Below are 23,342 nucleotides of genomic sequence, written 5' to 3' on the forward strand. Positions count from 1 at the left end.
AGAATAAGAGGAGGAAGAACCCAGACAAGGTCATTAGTGGTGTAGAGGTTTGTCGGGAACCAGAGGCTTCAGTGTTGGTGGCATAGTGTCACTGTTGTCATGTAAATAAGTTGTCAAGTGGATCTTTACAGGGACGAGGAAGCTGTTTGTCTGATGTCGAAGTGAATCTGATGTGATCAACATTCCACTAGATGAAATCAACAAGTTTATCTCTGGAGCCTGAATCACGACAGAATCACCAGATCAACAACCACAAGAAATGTTTTTATCGTGGGTGCAACAAATGACTGTATTACTTTTTCATTAGTCATTTGATCTACTAAGGTTAAACATATGTTTATAAACCTCTGAGAGCAAAGAGTTTCCCATTTTTCTCAAACTGCATCCATGAAAGGTTAATGGAGATGCTGCTGTAGCATCACTTGTTCTTCATCCAAGAGCTGGTTCATCATGGTTGTTAAAGACACAGAAGCTAAAAGCAAGTGTTTCAGACAGTGGCTGAAAAGAGGAGCTGCAGCGATGGACAGTCTGAGGAAAGTGATGTGATTTCTGAACATTAGAGCATTTAAACCTTTTTAAGATACAAAAACTGATGAACCTGGATATGAACATTAAAAATATGTCTCATTTAAAATCCAGAGAAGTTGAGTTTTCTCTTAATATCATCAGTTTACTTTCTTCACCTCCAGATGTGCAGTTTTGTGAACTGCAGCCACAGGAACTGCTGATCTTCCTACTGCATTGCAGTGGAGACTTTGTGCACTGATTTTTTTTTTTACTGCAGTAAAACCTTAGATTTTGTTTGATTCTCAAATGTTACAATACTCGTGCAAACCTTTGACTGTCACCCAGTGAGCGCTGTGGCTCTCATGCTGCGGCTGGAAGAAAAGATGAGAAGGGCAACTGCAACTTTCACCAGGTTGCCAGTTCAACTGTCTCTTGCTCTGTATCTTTGTTGGATCAGCTTGAGGAAACAGCATGAAGCTGCAGTTTGGTGATGTAAGAGTTTTCCATCCTTGATATTTCTGTTTATCACTTTCAAGCATCGTAGTATTCGACACGAAGTGGTTGAGGTAGTTGAGTGGATATTAAAATTTAAGTTTCAGCCCAAACCTGTGAAGTAAATGCAGGTTTTAAGGTCCTGCTGTCCTGTTGTACAGGAATAAGGTGTTAACAGTCTCCTCTGATGTTGGGAGTGTTGCTGGTATCTCACTCTGGACACCGTGGTTTTATTTTAGTCCCAGCGCTGACAGCAAACCCTCTGCATGGTCTGATTTGATTTCTTCAAAGAGCAAACTGAGACGTCTTTGTTGTTGTCATCCATCCTGAACCCTTCACTTTTTTCTGCCTTTTGCTCTCATAAGCTCTTCCCCCTTTTCTCTTCCTCTCAGTCCGTCCCCTGCTTTGTTTTGAGTTTTTCTGAGGAAGTCTCAGTGAGGTCTTGTCAGATGCTGAAAAAGAGTAATCATGGCTTATGACACTAATCTGTTTCTGTGTCCCCTCTCGTCTCGTTTCTCTCTCAGGTGAAGGAACGTGCAGACAGGCTGTCTCACCCTAAGCTATGGAATGCTCCCTGCACCCACCATCACTAGTCTCCAATCTTTGGACTGAGCTCCAAACGCTTAGTTAGCGGCTGTGCTTCTCCCCTCAAACTCTTTACAACCAGGGGACGAAGAATAGGAGCGCTTTCAGTCCTCCGCTGAAACGCACAGAGCACTTTCTTTTTTAGAATATCTTAACTCTATTTTTGCTTTTCTCCGCTTGGATTTTTTCCCCCTGAAATCATATCAAGATGGAAATGGATTCATACTTGTGGATGGTGATCGTCGGCTTTATCATTGCCTTCGTCCTGGCCTTTTCGGTGGGCGCCAATGATGTGGCCAATTCATTCGGCACGGCAGTGGGGTCCGGTGTGGTCACGCTCAAGCAAGCCTGCATCCTGGCATCCATCTTTGAGACACTGGGCTCGATGCTGCTGGGGGCGAAGGTGGGCGAGACGATTCGGAAGGGCATTATAGATGTCAACCTGTACAACGAGACGGTGCCTGTGCTCATGGCAGGGGAGGTCAGCGCCATGGTCGGTAAGTTTCTTATACATCCAGTGAGTTTTCTCTAATGTCAGAGGCTGCGTTCAAACACTGACCTGCACAGAAGTCTAACATTTCGGAATAAAAACGGGATTGGAGTCGCAGCAGCAGTCGTATGACTTTTCTGTAAAATGTCTTTTCATATCTGAAAGAAGCTGTAAGGATCCTTAAATTGACTAAAGGATAAAAGGTATTAAATTGAAAGATATAAGAAGTCAGACAAGTTTCACATTCAATGTCAGAATAAGGGAATCACAGCTGATCTTGGCTGCATCGTCCAGAGAAAGTGACTGAATAATACAACATGTGAAATGGTTGGTGATCAGTGGATCAGTCAATGGGTAAATAAACAATTATCAGTCATTTTGTAAACAAGTCGACTTTATATAATTAAAAAAGTTTCACACCAGCTCTTAGATGCTGCATTTCTCTGTTTTATAAAGTGAAGATCTTTGTGTTTTGAAGAAAATGAGACACTGAACAATGCTACAATGCTACATGCTATACACTAAACAAATGAGTGTATGGTAAACTGACAGAGTAATCTGATAATGAAAATAATTGTTAGTTGAAGCCCTGAAAATAAAATAAAGAAACCTCACCACTGTGGGTTTGCAGGGGGACATGACATCGTCAGGATTGTGTGCTGCCGTTGCTGAATAAATAAGTGATATGAGTTCATGTGCTGACCCTCAATAGAATCAGGATGATACTTCAACTAATCCTCACTGAACCATATGCTCCACGAAGAAGTAAGAAAATAGTGAAGATTACCATCACGGTTTCCCGCAGTTTCTTCCACATCTCAAAACCAGCGAATATTTAAATTCATACTGATATAAAAAGGAAAAAGAGAGATTCTTAGTATTTGAAAGGCTGGAAAACAAAATTTCCCTTCTACTTGATAAATGACTTGAAAAACCTCTAATGCAGATTACTGTATATATTTAAATGCATTTAACATTTATTATCTGCTCTACACATTTGACAGGAAAAAAGTTATTTTCACATTCAGCCCTGAGATGGTGTTTGCAGCTGTGATCAGAGTCCATGCTGCTGTAACTCTGCAGGACTGTGTGTCCATAGGTTTGGTAAACAGAGAGGAGACATCACTCAGATTATGTAAAGCTGCTGGAAATATTCATCTGACCTGTGCGTGGGTCCATCTGTATTCTTTCATTTGCTCATAGACTATTGAATTTTGTTCTCCAGCCAACAAAAGTACATAAAAACATCCACTTTTTAACTTGATATATGAGAAATGGTATAAAATGAATTTGCAGGGTTAAAAATTGTTTAAATCTATTTGCATCAACTTAATTAAATAAGATTCTAATAACGTAGCAGCATTTCCTGAGTCCAGCACCTTCAAATTAAAACACATTTACAGAGAAGCACAAGCAGCGCTTGTTGAGAATCAGTAGTAGCTTTACACATGAGCTTTAAATTACATCAGTAAATGAATGAACAAAAAAACAATGGCGCCCCTGTTGAGACAAAGCCATGTTAATGGCAGAGACTGCTGGGAAACAGCGATGAATAAGGGGATATTATGCACGGGGGGGAATCCCGCGTCGCTGAAGGGTCACGTGCCGCCGGTGAATGTCGGGGAAACACTGAACAGTTTATCTTGATCCCAAACAGGATTTTATTTTCAGAACCTGTTGGAAGAAATAAAAGTTTATCAAACACAATAGAAAACAATACTATCAGTGTGAAATTGAGACTTATTGTTGAAATAATGGACCCTGTTCACAAAGAATATCCATAAACACAAGCTTGTGTTCACAGACCCAATGGATTTTCCTTTGGATAAATACACAGAACCATAAATCTGTTGTTATCACCTGTCTGAGATTCTTAGTCCCTCGTGGTAAATTTCTTGCATTTACTGCATCTCATTTGGCAAAACTAGATTCAAGTAAAAATTGTTTGTCAGTTCCATAATACAGGCTACAGCATGGCAGCCAAAAGATAGAAAGAAACAATATAAATACATATTAAACATGAAAACAAACAACTCGTCGACTGAAAAGTGTCTGTTTTTACAAAGTAAAATGTCTCGCTCTCTTGTTTTTTTGTTTTAACTCTTTGATTTAGTGAGGTGAAGCACAAACATAGTGAGGTGAAGCACAAACACAATCAAACCACTACTTAACATAACTGAGCACAGAAACGAGTCAGCGATTCACGTGGTATTGTTTTCTCTTTGACAGCTTGAACCTCCTTTAACCCAATGAATCAGAAAAGTGTGTGAGATCAGTGTGTGTCCGTGTTTTGATCTCAGGGTCAGCGGTCTGGCAGCTAATCGCCTCCTTCCTCAAACTGCCCATCTCTGGGACTCACTGCATTGTTGGCGCCACCATCGGCTTCTCCATGGTGGCCATCGGCACCAAGGGCGTGCAGTGGATGCAGCTCGTCAAGATCGGTAATGGTTGCGGGTTGTTTAAGACCAGTTTGTGTATTTATACTCTTTATATCCTTGTTTCGACTCATTTAAATCCATGGCGTACACACACAGTGCACTGTTTGTACATAACATTACTATTACTGGTGTAGCTGCCACTTTCCCATTGAAACCAGACTGAGTAACAACACACTGAGCTGTGATTAGTTTGATGACAGAAACGTTTCTAACTCAGAAGCATAAACAGTCATCATCAGAGATTTTTTAAGGATGACTCCCCCAGAGCATTTTACAACCCACATGATCATTTTAAAAAGAGGCAGAGATTACAATTTCTCCCCCGTTAGGAGGCTCAATAGACCAGCATGCAATGCAGCTGGAAAACACATCAAAAAGTACCTGCAAAGTAGAAGAGGAAGCCGTCACTTCCTCTCAGGCTTAGAGAGTTACTCATGATATCCCCACTTTCACAGCTGAATCTAAAACTCTATACGAGGAATTTAAACTTTGAAATGCATTGTGGGAAGTTAGGGAAACTACTGATTGACACGATTAAAGTACAGAAGATGAAGCATCCTGCAAAAATTGGGAATGAATGAATCATAATGACTGATAGTAACTGGATGACTGAAATGATTTTTGTTGTGTATTCTCTCCTCTCCCCTTCAGTGTCGTCTTGGTTTATCTCCCCCCTGCTCTCTGGACTCATGTCTGGAGTCCTCTTCTTGCTCATCAGACACTTCATCCTCAACAAGGTTGGCCCCCCCCTCACTGTGCAGTGTCACTCACTCACCAGCTCACAACTCTTTCAGGCTTTAAACTCTGAGCACTGAGATACTGATTTCCTGCAAATACAGTAGAGTTGTTTGTCCTCTGGTTTAAATAGCAGAATTAAAACACAGACATACATGTGTACACACAAGCTCGTCCAAAGAACTCAGCACAGATAATATTCTGTGGGTTTCGCAATACCTGCAGATCTGTCATTACATAACCGTCGACTTCAATGGAGGAGGAAGAGAAAACTATTGAGGATCATCCTGAGGTCACGACTGCAGGTTTATGTTTGAGTGACTCACAGGCCGGGTTGTTATTTAGACTGCAGCCGGTGCTTCCCTACATCAAACTCACCATGAGTTCATCTCTGTCTCCGCAGGTTATCTACATCAGATAAGTCAGAACACAACTTGATCTTGGTAGTGTTGCATCAAGCTCCTTGTCATAGTAGAACCACACATTGTGTAAGAAGTGGTTATATTATGTGGGTTTGATTTCCACATGTGAACTGACCTGAATTTAACTTCTACCCTCACGATGTTTTATCTTTACACTGGTTCCACAAGTATTACTGTGTGGGAAACGTTTGCAAGGAAACTTTAGAAACCAAAATAAAGTAGTTAAGTAATATAAGACAGAGCAATAATAATAGTAATACAATAAATTTAGAGTCATAGAATACAACGTGTATTTAGAAAATAAATACACAATTGTAAGAAAACTCATTAGAAACATAGTAAGAACAGATTATTTGTTGTTTTGATTTCACTATTTATTCTGAGGGTAAAATCTATTTCTTAGTCTGGTTGTGTTGTGTTTGAATTGTGTTTTTATTAGTAATCTGTATGTGTGTTTATATATTCCTGTTGGTATGAGGCATATTTTTAGCTCCTTTATCGTCACATCAGCATTAAAAATCCATTTGTGTGTTTTCCCTGCAGGACGACTCCGTCCCTAACGGCCTGCGAGCGCTGCCTCTCTTCTACGCCACAACCATTGGGATCAACACGTTTTCCATCATGTATACTGGAGCGCCGTGTAAGTGGCGGGCGGTAGTTGCTCCTAAGAGACATTACTCTGACACCAATGTATGATCGAATTATCATCTCGGTCTCACTGAAATTGCCAATATCGTTGGCTCGCACAAAATTGCTTCCGAGGGTGTGACGAGAGTATAAGTAGATTTTTAACATTTCAAAACCACATGCCAGATATGTTGTGTGTATAAGTTATGTGTGTATGTGTGTGTTCATTGATTACAGTGCTCGGGTTGGAGATGCTGCCGGTGTGGGCCATCTTTCTCATAACTTTAGCCGGGTCGCTGGTGTGTGCAATTCTCGTCTGGACAATTGTTTGTCCTTGGATGAGGAGGAAAATAGCAAGTAGGTATCTGTGTGTGTCTGTGTGTGTGTGTGTGTGTGTGCCCAGTCTTTCTCACGCTATCTGAAAGCACAGCACCCTGACCCAGGACGAACAACAGAGCTTCAGCCTCTGCTTGCACACTCTGTGCTCTGACACCAAACATCGGATGCCAACGGATGTGTTTTCTCTTTGGCCTTTGCCAAAGCCACTAAAGCCACCAAGAAAACCCTGTGAACTCCAGCTGCTCTGCTGAGACACTTTAATTTTTTTTTGTGGCATGTTGCTCCTTGACCGGATCCAAGGGGTTGAGATGATAGCCTGTGGTGGGGAAAGCTCTCAGATCAAGGTTAGGAATCTCTTCTGTAATGGGAACATGAGCCGGCAGCAAAGCAGACGATGCTTTAAAGCACATGACACATTAAGTTAAACAGTGGAAAGAGCAGTAGGTGGAATATCTGAGAGAATGGAGGACATGAGCAAGGCAGCCGCTCTGTCTCGCAGGATAAATAAGAACAAGAAGACTTTTCCTGAGATGCTTTACACAAATATGAAAATAAAAGTCTGGGTTAAATTAGAGTTTTTACTTAAGCAAAATAAGAAGTGCTGTTAGTGAAGTGATAATATCCATGTTGAGGCTTAAAATAGATTTTTTTTCTGAGGCGCTCCTTCACACGACTGATGCCGACCTGAGCTGTTGCTTAATGTTTCGTGACCACTGAATGTCTGTGAGGATTTTAAGTGACATTAGCGCTCCTGAACTGCTTCCATCAAAATGAGCCGGCCGATGACTGGAGTTTGTTAGTGGGTTTGTGCTGACGGCTGTTTAGAGGAGTCGGGGGCATGGAGTCGGTCGGCGCTGAGATTAGTTTGGATCAGCTGATGTTTACATACTTGTTTTTGTGGAATGCTGCTGCAGAGTTTTCTGAAATTCTTGGTGTTAGTTCACAGAAACAACAAAGTTTCAAAACAGACATGCAAGAAAATGATTCTATTGATTTTATTTTTAAATATTTGTCCTTCAGTTATTAACTCACATAATTAAAATTTGACAATTTGTAAATTATCCCTCAGACATTTTAGAACATGATAAAAGGCTCTGTAAACACCATAAGCATTGTATAGTGGATTTAATTTTGTTTTCTGGATATGTTCTCCTCACTAAACCCCCTAACCTCTGATCTCCTCCAGGTCGTCTAAAGAAGGAGCAGGCTCTGTCCAGGATTTCAGACGAGAGCCTGGACAAGATACCTGAGGAGGAGGAGGAGAGTCCCGTCTTCAAAGAGCTGCCAGGAGCCAAGGGAACAGATGAGGCCGTGTTGCCGCTCACCGGCGGCAGCAGTGATCGAGGGACCCGCAACTCCAGTGGAGAGCTCACCAACCTGGCTAATGGAGGCACCGTCCTGCCAAATGGCAGGGTGTACGGTAGAGCTGACGTTTTTTTTACTAACTTGAGATGAAAATGTATGAACAAGACATTTTAAAATCTGTTCAAATGAAGAATCCATTTAGTGTAGTTTCTGGTGTGTTTTCTTTTTATATGCTATCTATCACTCTGTTAAAATATGCCTGATTAGTTTTTTTCCATCAAGATCTCTGAATTAGTTAAAAACATGGACAAAAACATCCTTGTTGGAAGTTATAATGGAAAAACATGCAAAACACAACATTTAACAACAAAATATAATTTTTTGCACTCATGACAAAAATATCAGCCATTAGTTGGTAATAAAGATTGAATCTCTATTTCAGTACTAAGTAGGATCCTTAATTTTCCAGACCAGTGTGCACATCCGTCTTCCATCACTTAACATTTCTGAAGAGCCCATATCAAATGTACCAAAGCCACTTACATTCATCAGACCATTAACTGAAATTCATGTTATTTAAAAATCCATTTTCTCTGTTGGAACAAGAAATGTAACCTCTTCTTCTTCTTCATGCATCAAATAAAAAAATGTGAGACGACTTCTTAAGGAGCAGCTTGTAAATTCGATAAAAGTACTGCACTGTGTTGCTATTGGATACTAGCTTTGGTTATCCTAAAACACTGTCTTCCATATCATCCCCCCAGGTCGGACCCACTCGATGACCAACGGTTGCCTCAAGTCACCCATCTCTAATGGCAGCTTCAGCTTCGATGGCCACATGCGCAGCGACGGCCAGGTTTACCACACAGTGCACAAGGACTCTGGTCTCTACAAAGACCTGCTTCACAAAATCCACCTGGGCCGCATGGACGACAACGAGCGCTCAGGCTCCAACGCCGGGCCGCCCGACAACAATTACCGCCTGCTGCGCCGCAACAACAGCTACACCTGCTACACAGCGGCGATATGCGGCATGCCCGTCCAGCCGCTCATACGCACAGAGTCGCGTGACGACAGTGAAAAGCTGGTAGGTGAGGGGGGCGGCAGGAGCAACAGCGTGTCCTACTCCAAGAAGAGGATACGCTACGATAGCTACTCGTCGTACTGCAACGCCGTAGCCGAGGCTGAGATCGAGGCGGAGGAGGGCGGGGTGGAGATGAAGCTGGCCACGGAGCTGGAGGGGGTGGAGGAGGAAGGGGCCCCAACTCCGATGCCTCTGGACGACTTGGCCGAGGAGGATCATGAAGAGAAGGACAAACCCGAGGTGTTCCAGCTTTTCCACTTCCTGCAGATTCTCACCGCCTGCTTCGGATCCTTTGCACACGGAGGCAACGATGTCAGGTGCTGCCCCCTGCTGCTTACATGGCAGATAGCATTGTATAATGTATATTTCAGTAATACCTGCTGAAGCTTGTTTCCATAAAATACATCTGAGTAATTTCCAGTGAAAACAGAGAAATCAGCTTTGCTGCTCTGCTTTAACGTCATTAACATCTATTTTCTCACGTTGCAGTAATGCCATCGGGCCTCTGGTGGCGCTGTGGATGATCTATGACCAGGGCGGCGTGATGCAGGACGCTGCCACTCCCATCTGGCTGCTGTTTTACGGGGGCATCGGCATCTGCGCCGGGCTGTGGGTGTGGGGCCGCCGCGTCATCCAGACAATGGGGAAAGACTTGACTCCCATCACCCCCTCAAGGTGAGAACGCCACCATGTGGGGGAGCGGGTTCGAAGGGTGTGGGTTTGTGTGTGTGTGGGTGTGTTGGAAAGAGTATGTGGCAAAGGTGAACTTTCCAACATGTTCAGTTTCACTCGCTCCAAAGAGTCCTGACATGCTGACACACACGAGTCCGTCCAGGGCTGCAGCTTCCTGGGTAAGTACTTGCGTGCACCCAGCCGTGTTCGAATGCACACACACACTTTATATAAGGCTGTTAAACGTTATTGAACGAGCAGTTGCCATTCAGCGCACACTCAGACGTTCCCTTTATGCTCACAGTAAAGTGCATAAATCTAAGGCAGCACGATAAACGTTGGAGTGACAGCTCTGTTGCCTGGGGTGCTTTGTATTCACAGGTACAGTGAACTTGTCTGACTAATCAAGGACATTTGTCTGGAGTTTCACTTCTTTCTACTTCCCAAAGACAGCTGCAGCTGCTGCTGCTGCATTTTTACCACATCAACAACCTGCAAGTACAATCATGTATTTGCATTTTATTCTATGTTGGTTGTGTCTGCAGAGAAATATAAGAGAAGTCTAATTATGTAAATATTTCAATAGATTCATGGAATTATTTTTTTGTATGCTTTTAAAAGAAATGAAATGAAACCTTATTTTTTTCTTTTTTCATTAATAAATAATCAAATCATCAATACACCACTCGTGTGAACTTTAAACTGCTTTTGAACACGTTCAGGAATCTATTTAAGTAGCGGAGCTGTCGTGCCTCTTCGCTTTGGCACTGAAATAGAAATAGTACACACTCTTTTTTCCTCATGCCCTTTGACTTATTACATAACAATCATGAATAAATTAGTATTCTGGTTTGGACCATAACACTTACAGCCCCAGGGCTCAATTCATCCCACGACCTGGGCAATGAACATCACGCATCCTTAACCACTTACGGCCTCTCCTCCATCCTTGTAATCAATATCTTTATCACTCTCTCACTCACACTGTCCTCTCGTCTTCCCACGCAGTAGCTGAAGTGTGTGTGTGCGTGTGTGTATGTGTGTGCACCTCAGGGAAGCTGATGTCAGGACCAGTAGAGCTCATTAGGACCAAAGTCTGGTCCTAATGAAGGGAAAACATAATTTCTGAGGTTCTGGTTAAGGTTAAGGATGAAGTGTTGGTTAGTCGGTCCACGACGAATGAGAGTCAGTCCCAGTCATACTTGCACAGTGAGAATCCTGGCCTCTCGTCTCCGACCACAAGCTGTAACACCAGCCTGCACTTTTCTGTTCCCGTCTGCTCTCCTGCTTTTTTTTAATATATTCCTTCCTATTCTCTCCTGTAAATCTCTATTTTTGTGGTTAACCCTCCTCTGTTTCATTCTTTCCTCCTTTTCTCTCCACTACATCTTTTTGTCTGGTTTTTTTTATGGGCGTCTCACCTCTAAATCTTTCCTTACTTACTCTATTACCTTTTCCCTCTTTTTCATTTCTCCTCTTTTTTTTGTCCCTCGTCCTCTTTTCATTCTTAATTTATCTCTTTCCAACACCAGCTTAGTTTTTTTTTTTGCCAGGACTCAAAGACAAATTGGTTCTGCTTCACTGTTCTAAAGGCTCCTCTGGTGTTTGTTTCAATGCAACACGCTGACAAAGAAGTGTGTGTGTGTGTGTGTGTGTGTGTGTGTGTGTGTGTGTGTGTGTGTGTGTGTGTGTGTGTGTGTGTGTGTGTGTGTGTGTGTGTGTGTGTGTGTGTGTGTGTAAAATGGTGAATTGGTTGCATTTGTGTAGTGCTTTTACATCACAGTCACCCATTCACACAGCACTTGCTTTAACTAGAGCACCACCAACCTTTTGATTTGAGGACGACCTGGTAGCGCTGAGTGATGCAGCTAAAATTGATATCAAGCAAAAATGTTCATATCATTCGATAACTGTCACGATAAATTTCACATTATATTTATTTCAAGTTTAAATCGGTGTGGTGTGTATGTTGCTGAATGTATACACATACTATTGTGAGTATATTGGGCTTAAGTTAAAGTATTATTGCTATTTATATATTGATAGTGATTGATAGTGTTTTGTTGTCCAGCTCTATGACTCGCTCCACCTCCTGAGCCACAAACGCCCATGTATGGATTTTCTTCATTCTTCTTGCATCATTCTGCCAAAAACAATAGAAAATTATATTTTGCTATAAAGCATCCAGCACAGATAGATGGAGAGGCTCAGTGTCATTTATTCCAAACTGGGAAATTCCAGGCGCATAACACACAAAATCTACAAATATATGAAAAGTAAATAAAAGATGAAATAAAGATAAAAAATAATCCAATCACTGACTAGAAGTTGATTGAAGAGAGAAATGGAGGATGAGCTCCCACACACCTCTACACACACCTATAATCTAGAACAAGTCAAATCAGGAGAACTTCACTGTGGAAAGAAATTGTCCCTTGCTGCTGGCGAGCGCCTCATTGGTGACTAGAGTGACACGTTGCTGATTATCTCACTTTGGCCGATCAAACCTCAGCGATGTCTGTTCCCAGGACCTCTCCTGACTGGTTTGGCCGCTATTATTTATTTGCTGTGTAACTGCAAAGAAGGAAGTGCTCACTCAAGAATCACTTTCCCTTTTTTAGTTTTCTCATTCTTCTGGTTTCTCTTCATTTATCTGTATCTTGGAGACTTTTTTTTTGTAGGGGGTGATTTTCTCTTCCTCAGCGCCCACTGGTCTGTGTGAGAATAATGTTCTGCAAAGGGGACAAAGTGTCTCCAAGTCAGGACGTGGCAAAACATGCATAACACATTGTCTGTGAACCAAATCTTAATGAAATCCTGGTGTGTGTGTGTGTCAGTGTGTGATGTTTTATCCAGTGTGTGTGTTTGTAAGTATAATATCTGTTTAATCCTGCTGCTGTGGTGATGTGGCTGCTGCAGTGTGGTGACACCGTGCCGTCAGCAGCACGTCCCTGACATTACAATGAAGGATGTTTCTTTGCCTCCCCCCCTCTCCCCTCCCTCCTCCACAGTGGATTCACTATTGAACTGGCTTCTGCACTCACAGTCGTGTTCGCTTCCAATATCGGAATCCCTGTCAGTACCACACACTGCAAGGTATGACTGAGTGGACGTCCGAGCCGGTCTCTCACTTCCCTCTACAGGCGTCTCCAGGGGACAGGGCGCTCACACTGCCTCCCAGGGCTGCAGGGCTGAAACCACACACAACCAGTTCAATTAAGAAAATAAAGAAATCAGGTTTTCAGTCGGATTATGGCTGTGGATTATTTATACTCACATTATTATATTATTGTGGGAGAAAGAAACGTTTTGGTCATAATTTCTGTCAGTTATGACATTGGACTAATTTAAGTAAATACTGAGATCTGGAAACATGGTGACATTTCTGCATCGAACCCACACGTTTTGAAAATGTCTATAAATGGTGTCATTGGACTGTTAAATCCACTGTTAAAGGTGCCTGGAGTTACCTTTAGTGTTTTACTGTGTGCTTGAAAACCATAAAACCTTACAAGCAGTAGAGACAGGCTTTGTTTTGGCCCCAGGTTTTACTTCTCAGACAACATACATCTTGGATGGAGATGGTTGGGGCTGTATACATTACGATTTCCCAATATATATAAAAATATCTACCATTATCTATATGGTATCAGGTGATTATCAAAGAAAGAAACTAAACAGAATTGAGATTAGTGCATTAATGATAATTATATATTAATAATAGATTTTATTTGTAAAGTGTTTTAGCAATGATCAAAAAAACAAATGACAATAAACATACACGTCATAATCAGACATTAAAATCTTGAACTGTGGAGAAATGTATTTGTTTGAAGAACGTCTCACTTCACTCTGCGGTGTCACTGTGTTTCCGGACCTTGGCAGATATCTTGTTTAGAACAGCAGCATTAGTCCAGGTAACATTATTTTAAGACCATAAATGTCTTCAACCAAACTTGTCCTTTAATTTCCTGCATCTGACAATCAAACCAACTCTCATCAGTCTCCCGGCATTGAAACAATCAAAACAGTGTCCCGCCCGCCTCCCCCCCGGCAGCAGTGTGCAGCCCCTCTCCCCTGATTCTTTACAGGAACATCAGCATCCAGGCTGGAAGACGTAGCGGGACCCCTCCAGCCCCCGACCCTGCCCCCCCCTCCACATCAACATGGTGTCTCATCCTCTGTTTCATTTCCACCAACTCTCTTCCATTTTGCCCCTCTCACCACTGGCATGGTTTGGTATGTGGGTCCTCCACCCTCCTGTCCTCGCCTGCAAGCAGACCCCCCCCAAACCCACCACCCACCTCCTCCCCCCGACCCCAGCCACCCTTCTCACTTGTTTTCCCCTTTTTTTTTTTTACCTCTCCTTCTCCATCTTTCTCTCTGTGTCTCTCCACTCATCTGTCTTCACAGCGGATTTTGCATTGAAGTAATGAGTGCGCTAACAGTGCTTGTTGCATCAAATGTGGGCATCCCAATAAGCTCCACCCACTGCAAGGTATCGGAGTCATTGGTAGTGAAGCTCCACCTCATCGCTTCACCTGTAGCTGGCAATCGTCACAGCCAATCACAACTCCTGCAGTTGACGTTTTGACCTCTCGTGCAGTTTTCCTCCAGCGGCCAAATCTCCCACGTGTCCTCTTAAAGGAAGATTTGTAATTTTAAAGAAAAACAATAAGGAAATAACATGCAAGCTAATGGGATATACTGTATATCTAAGTTATTGAGATATGTTTAAAAAAAGTAGAGAGTCCTGAAACGCTTTATCTGAAACAGAAATGTTCCTGTTAATTTTTTGTTTATGAAATGAATCCCCTCATATTTGTCCGATGTTTCTTTAAATAGATCAAACTTGACTTTGTGTCCCTGTAACGTTAGAAAATTTGTTTTAAGAAATATTTGGGAAAAATATAAAACTATTCCTATAATTCTACAGCCTCCAATTTAACACACTGGTAGCTTGTATTGGGCCGATGGCGGGCAGAGTTAAATTTAAAAGATTTAAGTTATATTAGCTGTATGAGAGAAAATATTAAAACATAATTCTTACAAAACTATATTTAGATCAGTACGTCTGCTAATGGGAAACTGCACAAGACTCAAAACCGGTATTTAATTACTGACGATCAATTCATCTAAACATCAACATCGCCATCCATACCTTATTTTATTCCTCACCACCTCCCATAAAACCTCGGATAATCACCTGCTCTGCCCAAATGCTAAATCTACTGATGGTTAGAGGTGTCCTGTGTAGACGTGTTGGTGATTTGATCAAGTTAATGATTGTGGAGGACGCACAGACGTTGTTGGAACAAAAATGAATCTGTATATTTATAGATGTTACTCAACTTGAAATTGTTGAGTGATGCTGAAGTTTTCAGTAAGAATCCAACAACATCTGTGAACGACTCCCAGATGGCTGTGAGAGCGTGTGTGTGTGCGTGTGTGTGTGTGTGTGAGAGAAGCTGCGGGCATCCATTTAGTTTCGTCTCAGTTCAGTCAGTGCACATTGACCTTTTTTCTTTATGGATTTTTTTTTCTTGTAACTTCTGTGGAGGTTAAACTGAATTGATGCCTGGGCCTGACGTGCGGGGCGCTGTGGTGTGATCGTGCACAGTGACTCATTGTTTCATTGCTCTGCAGGCGCTCGGCAGCACAAACACCGAGTTTGGGATTTGTTGCTGCAAAGCTGAAATACTACGAATGGTTGTAAACAAACATCATGGCCACGAAATCTCAACTTTCCCACACAAAGTCTGCTTTCAGAATAATGTTGATTTGTCCAAACGAATGAGAAATTATGGACATAAATTTCAGCCAATTTGGAAAAAATCTCCTCCTGTATTTGTCTGATCTTTAGTAAAACTGGTTTAACCACTGCAAACATGACCGCTGCGTGTCGACCTGACCTCCCACATGTAGCTGTGAGTGTGACAGGAGGTGCATCGTGTTTCTGTGGCCGTATAAGAGCAGACAAACAGTTTGATTCCCGCCCACCTGCGACGTCAACAGAGCTGAAACTAGTTACTGCACATTCCGCTCGGCTCCAGCACAATGAAGAGTGAAATGTGTGTCTGAAAATCTCCAGAATTCATTCTCATTCAGTGGTGTTTTGATTTGTATAAAGGTGAGTGAATAATGCATTAGTGGAAGTCTGAAACTTGCAGATATATTTGAATTATTAAATAGAAATCGCAAGATTAGTTTTTTTTTGACTTGCAGCCTAATGAAGAGGAGAATATTTGACTTGTGTTAAATCTGCCACTCTCAGACTTTCACTCACACAAATTAAATATAGGTAACTATTATAATCTGCTTGCTCTAACTAACACAGACATTTTGAACTGAGCTGAAGGCTGCGTACAGGATTTTCTGTTCAGATGCTAAATTCGTGTGTTATCACCGTTTTGTTCAACTATAATCAGCCGTGGAATGTACTTTGTACTGCAGCTATGTTACTATCAAGTACTGCACTTAAACATTTCATCTCTTTTAGTCGTTTAGTGTCGTTTAGTTGCCATCGTGACAAACTCTTTCACTAAACTTGAACCTGGATCCTTTTTAAGGACGTTCCCTGTCGTTTTTAGGAGACAGAAACATACAAACCTCTAAAACATCTTCTAAACACAAAATGACCAGTTGCTCTTGAAAATGCTCCATCATAAGGAAAACCTGGACAAACCTTCAGCTCTTCAGTGTCTTTACCATTTAAACATTTCTGCTTCTGATTGTTTTTCTCTCCTCCCCTCCGGCTGCGGCCTCCAGGTGGGATCGGTCGTGGCCGTGGGTTGGATCCGCTCCAAGAAGGCGGTGGACTGGCGCCTCTTCAGGAACATCTTCCTGGCCTGGTTCGTCACGGTGCCGGTGGCCGGCCTGTTCAGCGCCGCCGTCATGGCCCTGTTTGTCTACGGCATCCTGCCCTACGTCTGAGGGTGCACGGCCGGGAGGGATAACACAGGAGGAAAGAGAGAATCAGAGAGAGAGAGGGAGACTAAAAATCATAGCTGGAGTGTCAGGGGTACAGAGAAAGGAGGAAGGAAGCGAAGAGAACGAAAGGGCGAGGGTGACGGCGAGGAGAAGGAAGAGAGAGAGAGGGAGGGCGCTGCAGAGGTTTACACATGGACTTGGTTGTACTGTGGATGTGAGGAGGGTTGGTTCACCTGCTTCCTGGCTCCAGAGTCCAAAGATCTTTGCGACTCATTTGAGTTTCTGATCGGTTTTTATTTATTCTCTTTTTGGGGGCGCATAAGAAAGTGTGTAACCATTCAATCTGCTGTACATACGATTTCCAGTAACTTTTAACAGGAAGTATAACAGGAACTATAGTTACTGGGGAAACAGTGTCACTCTCTGTCTCTTTCTTTAAAAAAAAAACCTGCACACGACTTAAATTGATCAAAACCAGCTAATTCTGCAGAAGTAAACTGACAAACATGCCTGCAGCGAAACTATATCCCTCTGCCTGCGATCACAGGTAGCTTAGGCAGTCAAGTGCTTATTATTCCAAAATGCCAGGAAAAAAAAATCTGTACATATTGTTGTTATTGGATGGAGTGTGATTTATTGTATTGCAGCTTGCTTTAAAATTCAGAAAAAAAAAAAAGAAATGAAAAGATGTGCGTGGTCAACCAACCCATCCGTCATCTCACTGTTAACACGCTCGCCAGGTACAACTGGGGCCAAACGGAAAGGACGCCTCAGAGAGGGGTGGTGGGACTGTCGCTCTGCTTTCTTATTTTCCACGATACCATAGAAACCTGATTTGCTAAAGAGTTGATTTTTTTTTTTGTCAAAAGCTCCTGTATGTTTTTAGAGATGGATCTCGTATTTTTTAATGATGTATTATACTGTAATTTGTACTGTAAATACTGTCCTTAAGAGTTTTGGGGCGGAATTGGGGATCATGGTTTGTATTTAATGTCGTAGGGTGGGGTTTGGGGGCTTTTCACCTCTTCATGATGTCATATTCTAGAGTATGTTTCATCCCAGACACGCACAGTAGAGTACACACACATACACACACACACACTCATGAACGCACACACTTGACAGGCTGCTGTTTTTCCGTGGTCGGTGGAAGTATGTTTCCTGAATGGAAAACGGTATTTAAATTCAAAGGAATCAATTGAATCCATCCTCGAAGTGGAGAGATGCCGTTGTGTTGGATTTTATCTCATCAGTGAATTCATCAGTATTGCCAGAAAGTTCTTTAAAGAACTTGATTGTTTAGTTGGGTTTCAGATGGCGATGTTTGAGGGAGGTTGCTCTGCTACAGCAGCACCATGCCAAAGTACGCTGCGTTGTCGCCAATTTAAAGTAGATTAATTTAAAGATTTAAGTGCAGCAGAAGCCAAAATATTATATTACAAATGAGGCAAATATCAACTGAAATGTTCACATATCTGCATCTGTTTGCCTTTATTTTCATATACATAAATATCTGGAGTCATTTCCTCACATTGATGGCTCCCTGCCAAGATCTGTCCGCCGTATACGTTTCCCTCAACCTCAAGTCTCGTCCCCCTCGAATCTGAGGTGCGTCCGTCAAGATGCCTCCAGAAGTTAAAGCCTTGTCGTTTCATATCAAACACTTAAAAAAAAAAAAAAAAGGCAAACTGTTGTTTTATGTCTCAGCCAGGATTCAACCCCAGCCGCACTTGTAGCTGGAGCTGTGTTTTGAAGCGTGGACGTGTTCAGCATATTGATCACCTGCTTTTCAATCCAAGTGCTAAAGGTTAGCGAGACATTGTAGGGACAAGCTGAGGGCTGGACAGAAAAAAAAAAACAAAACGCTGGTGTCACGAAAACATCACATGACTTTTTTTTTGTCTGAGGATCATGATGTTTGAATAAGATGGTGGGGGTGGGGGGGGGGGAGGGGTAGTACTGATCATCACCAGCTTTTTAACGAGGTCATCTGACCTGCAGACGAACAAAGTCTAAAGCGTTTTTTATTTGAACAAACTCGATGCCAGGTGTTGCAAGTTCTTTTTGTTCTTGTGGTGTGTTTCCTAATTTCATTTTAGTTTTGTTTTTTTTTTCTCTCTCATGAACAAATCTATGCTTAAGTAACCACTTGCCTTGTAACATTGTGTTTAACTGTGTGCAGATACGGTAAAAATAATTAAGTACTGTGGTGTTTACATCGTAACCATATTGTAGAGTATCTGAAGAAGAAAAAAAAAACTGTTGCCTAATGATGCCAATGAAAGACAAACTAATAACCATGAATTTTTAAGTGCAAGTAAAAAACTAAATAACCTGAAGTGTCTAGAGAGCAAAGAGCAAGTGTGCACACGATGACCTGTTTTTCGTTCTTTGTTGTAGTGCTAATCATGATCCCTGTCACTTTACACTGCTACTACAATGTGTTAACACTACATGTATGGGTGCAATTCAGTAACGAAGAGAATTACTAGAGAAATTTCATCAAGACTATATATTTTTCTACCATATCTGAGTTTTAACCTGAGCGAGCTTCCAGACACTTTGGAGGACACACTGTGGGGTCGATGGGAAAACTGCTGAACAGGGACTAGTTCACAGCGACGATGAGAAACGGTCTTATTACAGGGTGTCTCACCTTGCCGGTGCCATGCCACACACTCCCTCCGAGCCCGGTGTGTTCTTGTAACATGTAGATTGATGTGTCGGTTGCCGGTAGATCAGATTTTTAAATTACCATTTTTATTTTTGAATTTTAGATGAAAACACTTTGTAATTTTGTTTCCCTATACCGCTTCGATCACGAGCTGCGAGAGCAGGACAGCACCTTGATAAAACCGGGGCGACTGCTCGCTGGAGGCGAAATCTATAGAATCAGAATCTTTGTAGCTGAGAAATCTGAAAAACGTGATGAAGGAAAACTGGACTGTGAGAACATTTGTTTCCTTGTTTTGGCAGATTATGACTTTTGAAGCTCCTTTTATTATTACAGGCCGTGTGTTACAGAGGGGACTGGACGGAGCGGGTGTGTCCACATTCGAGCGTTTCATGATGCACGAATACGTAGTAAATATGCGAGAGCTCACAGTATCAGAAGCATGAAAAGAAAATCACCAGGTTACTGTGCTAAATCTATAATTTCTGCAAAATTGACTAGAATTATCCTCCACATGTGACCGGTCCCAGCAGACCAGAGCCAAAACTCATGAACTGAGCACAAGTTTTTATTGTGCAAGGACTTTTAATCTGTAAAATGGAGATTGTGTCATTTGTTATGGATTTATGGATTTATTTGATGATTAAATTTCAAATGTAAACTTAAATGTCCGCTGATTTGATTCAAAACAGGTCATCCAGACATGACGACAGTTAATGATCAGTACATTTACATAAATGCTTATTTTCTCATTTTTCTTGTAGAAAGCTGAAATCCTATATGACCCGTCAGGTTAGCTTCCGCTCCGCTTGCTTTACGCCACACAGATATGACTAGCCAACAGCTCCCATGAGTCTTAGCAGTTAGTGAATAGAAACCTTATTTTGAAATGAAAACCCTGGTAAATATCATTCAATGTTTTAGAAAACAACATTAATCAACCAGCACGTTACCGATGATCTGGTTTGTGCATCATCACTACGCTCCGCGGGTCGTCTCTGTAACACCATCATCTTTTGTTCGTCCATGCATTCTCAGTCCTGATAGGCCAAAAGGGATGCACTGCTCAAGATGGGGAGGGAAAGTGAATATCGCCCTCTGGTGGCAGCGTCAAGTGTTGTTGACAGAAATGATCAAAATTGGTTTAGAATTTAATTTGAATCAGATGTTCATGTGTCACCTTCTCCATCTCCTCCTCCCAGAGACACAGACGTAAATAAACAACACGTTTGCTTTACCTGAAAATTGTTTGTCCACGAAGATGTTTTCAAGACATTTAAATGCATGAGATCTTTCGATGCTAATTATTTAAATGAACTAAAATAGTATTTCATCCACAAAAACCAAAAGTTAATTTAACTCTGAATTTGAATTTTAAAACAACTGGTTTGACATGTACGCAGCCACTAGGTGGCGTAGTCTGACACTTTCCCTCCCCGTAGCGAGGGACAGCATTTTAGACCAGTTTCAACCGATCAGTACAAATCAAGGAGTGGTGTGGTGTGATTGCCATTGAGGGAGTTTCTGTGCTTCTTCTGCATTTATAACTGTTTTTGTCAAATTTCCCTGTGGAGAAAAACTAGAGAAACAGAATGTGCCATTTTCTTTCTCCCTGAATGTGCAATACAAGATGTTTCTCGTGAAGGTGCAACGACATTGCTGTCACTCTGTGGTCATGTAGCTCCACCTGCCCCGGTGTAATAGCGCCCTCTACCTGTCAGTGTGGAACTAGCACCACCTGATGGAGTTGGAGGGCCGTCAGCTCAGACCTTCATCTGGATGTGGCTGTCTCTTAGTTTTCTGGTCTGTTGTGTAATAGAATGTGCTCCTTGGCTGGCCTGCAGGCTTTACAGCTCCGTGTTGTCTTTTTACTGTTTACTGCTGTTTAACTGTCCGATCCTTCAACAGAACAAGAAAAATAATGATAATAGATGAATAAAAAAATCTAAAGAAACTGTAGCCTGCTTCTTCAAAATCTTAAAGCTCTTCTGATTTGCATATATCGTACTGTAATGTTTTATTTAAGATTTTAGTGAGAAAAAATGTCTGCATTTAAACTAAATTATGGGAATTAAAATTACAAAGAAAACTTAAAGTCCACCGAGTTGTGTCTTGCTTTTGTCGACATGTTTGGGTTATTTTTTAAGTTTGAATTATCACAAACTCAAGATGATGTCACATGACACCAGACGAGTCTGAGACCACTTCACATTCACGTGATTATAAAGTGATCTCAGATTCTCACACTGTATGTGTCATGTTCACATAAGAGATAATAAAATAAATAATTAGAGACTCGCACTTAAAATGTTCCCAGTTACATTTTGGTTTGTTTCTTTTAATTTTCTATCCAAAATTGACTTTTCTTTTGAATCTCTGAGATATTTTTGATTTATGAAACCTCACAATAGTTACTTTCTATTATTAAAATAATTTTTAGTCTTATTGATCTTTCTTCCACTCCTCTTGGTTCTACAGTGTTGGGGACAGGTAAAGTATATTTAATACAGAAAAACAGTATTAAGACTGTTGGGTGTGTTTTTGTGAATACAATTTGAATTAAATAATGGATATGAAGTCAAAGCACCAATTCTGAGCTGTGGTTTGAGTAGGTTCACATCAATATAATAGATATATATTGATAAGATAATTGCTTAATATTACTGAACTGCAGATTTTTCATATCAGAGCGCACAAGCTGACAACAGCAATTAAGTGCAGTTTAGATATGAAAATATTAAATCTTTAGAGATATCTGTGTATGTTCTCGGTTGTGTAAAGATAAAATGTGACAACAGATTTTTTATTAAAACCTGATATCAAACTTAGTGTTCACCTCCAAAATCCTTAATCAGTCAGGCTGTACTCTCAAGTTTAGTTTCATTTCTTATCCTTTTCTTCATGATACAGTTAAATACTCCTCCATGGCCCTGTGACTTATTTTAATAAGAATCTAATCACTATATAAGCATTATCTGTTTTTAGTTTGCTGTTCTACTACCAGCCTCATTCTTGAAGTATATAGATATGTGCAGTGATGTATACTCTTTCCTGAGATTAACTTGGTTTTGTAACTGCTTTGCTGTGATTTGTGATCCTGCCCTGAAACATCTCGTGTCGTGGTTGTGTCTCTGCTCGTTTCCTCCTGCTTTGCATGTATTTGGTTTCCCATGGCAACCGAGCTCTTTAAAGACTGAAAGAATCTGTCAGATCTTTTCAGGCAGTTGTTATTTAGGGTTTTCAGCCGAGATAATAATTCAGTGACTTGGCTCAGATTGAACTCTAAGTTCCCAGAGCTGAGGCCGTCTGAGCCGAGTGTAATATAAAGAGTCTACACTAACGCTGAGAGATGTTGGTTTGATGCTGACATGTGACGAGTGACACCATTTACACTCACAGGGATAAATGGTTTCCTTCTCATGATGGTTGCTGCAGTGTTTCAAGAGGGAAACTTTGTGATTCTGTTGATCTGGGATTCTTCATTTGAGGTTCTTGTGTTATTCTTATGAAAGTCCTCCAGCTGGGAGCGTGTGTGTTCTGCACATTATGAAAAGTCTGATCATGGATGAGGCCTGACTTCCACCTCGTCCACCACTTTATTGGACTTCAGCTTCTCTTTAGTAGATTATGAGCATGAAACAATGAGTCGAGTATTTGACTGATTGTCATTTTTCATGCAAAATGATTTGTTCTGTTCTGAATTTTACAGGGAGCCAGTGCTGTACATAGATTCACTGTATGAATCATCTTGCTTCCTTAAAGTGGTCAACACTAGAAAAACTATAAATACAGACAATTCCACATCTTTAAGACATTAATGAAGTTAAACTAAGTGATTATATTCATCAGGCTTCTGTACAGTTTGGTGTCATCAGCGTAACAATTTTACCCTCTGCTCTGAATGCCGACATGCGTCAGGAGCCGACAAGACTAACGTGAGATTGAAGTCGACCTGTAAGATAAGCGTTTATTTTTTTTACCATATGTCGTACATGCTCACTAGGAAGTTAGCAACGGAGAGAGAGAGACAAAAAATAACGAA

The 23,342-nt window shown here is 41.4% G+C and overlaps 1 protein-coding gene across 4 annotated transcripts in view; it reads left to right on the forward strand.

Moving 5' to 3' along the window:
• Window positions 1–18,094, forward strand: part of slc20a2 (solute carrier family 20 member 2) — a 40,624-nt gene extending 22,530 nt beyond the window's left edge. For 3 of the 4 annotated variants that reach the window (XM_020099205.2, XM_069523462.1, XM_069523461.1), the window contains exons 2-11: window positions 1,524–2,081; window positions 4,375–4,515; window positions 5,164–5,249; window positions 6,213–6,309; window positions 6,534–6,653; window positions 7,822–8,055; window positions 8,705–9,341; window positions 9,514–9,699; window positions 12,708–12,792; window positions 16,465–18,094. In XM_020099205.2, coding sequence (XP_019954764.1) covers window positions 1,793–2,081; window positions 4,375–4,515; window positions 5,164–5,249; window positions 6,213–6,309; window positions 6,534–6,653; window positions 7,822–8,055; window positions 8,705–9,341; window positions 9,514–9,699; window positions 12,708–12,792; window positions 16,465–16,629 — 2,040 coding nt within the window. In that variant the 5' untranslated portion in view covers window positions 1,524–1,792 and the 3' untranslated portion in view covers window positions 16,630–18,094. Of the gene's footprint in view, window positions 1–1,523; window positions 2,082–4,374; window positions 4,516–5,163; window positions 5,250–6,212; window positions 6,310–6,533; window positions 6,654–7,821; window positions 8,056–8,704; window positions 9,342–9,513; window positions 9,700–12,707; window positions 12,793–14,109; window positions 14,195–16,464 lie in introns of all 4 variants that reach the window. The other variant, XM_020099206.2, reaches the window with a different exon arrangement.
• Window positions 18,095–23,342: the final 5,248 nt, after the last annotated feature.

Source organism: Paralichthys olivaceus, chromosome 4 (genome assembly GCF_024713975.1).
Source record: "Paralichthys olivaceus isolate ysfri-2021 chromosome 4, ASM2471397v2, whole genome shotgun sequence".
NCBI lineage: Eukaryota > Metazoa > Chordata > Actinopteri > Pleuronectiformes > Paralichthyidae > Paralichthys > Paralichthys olivaceus.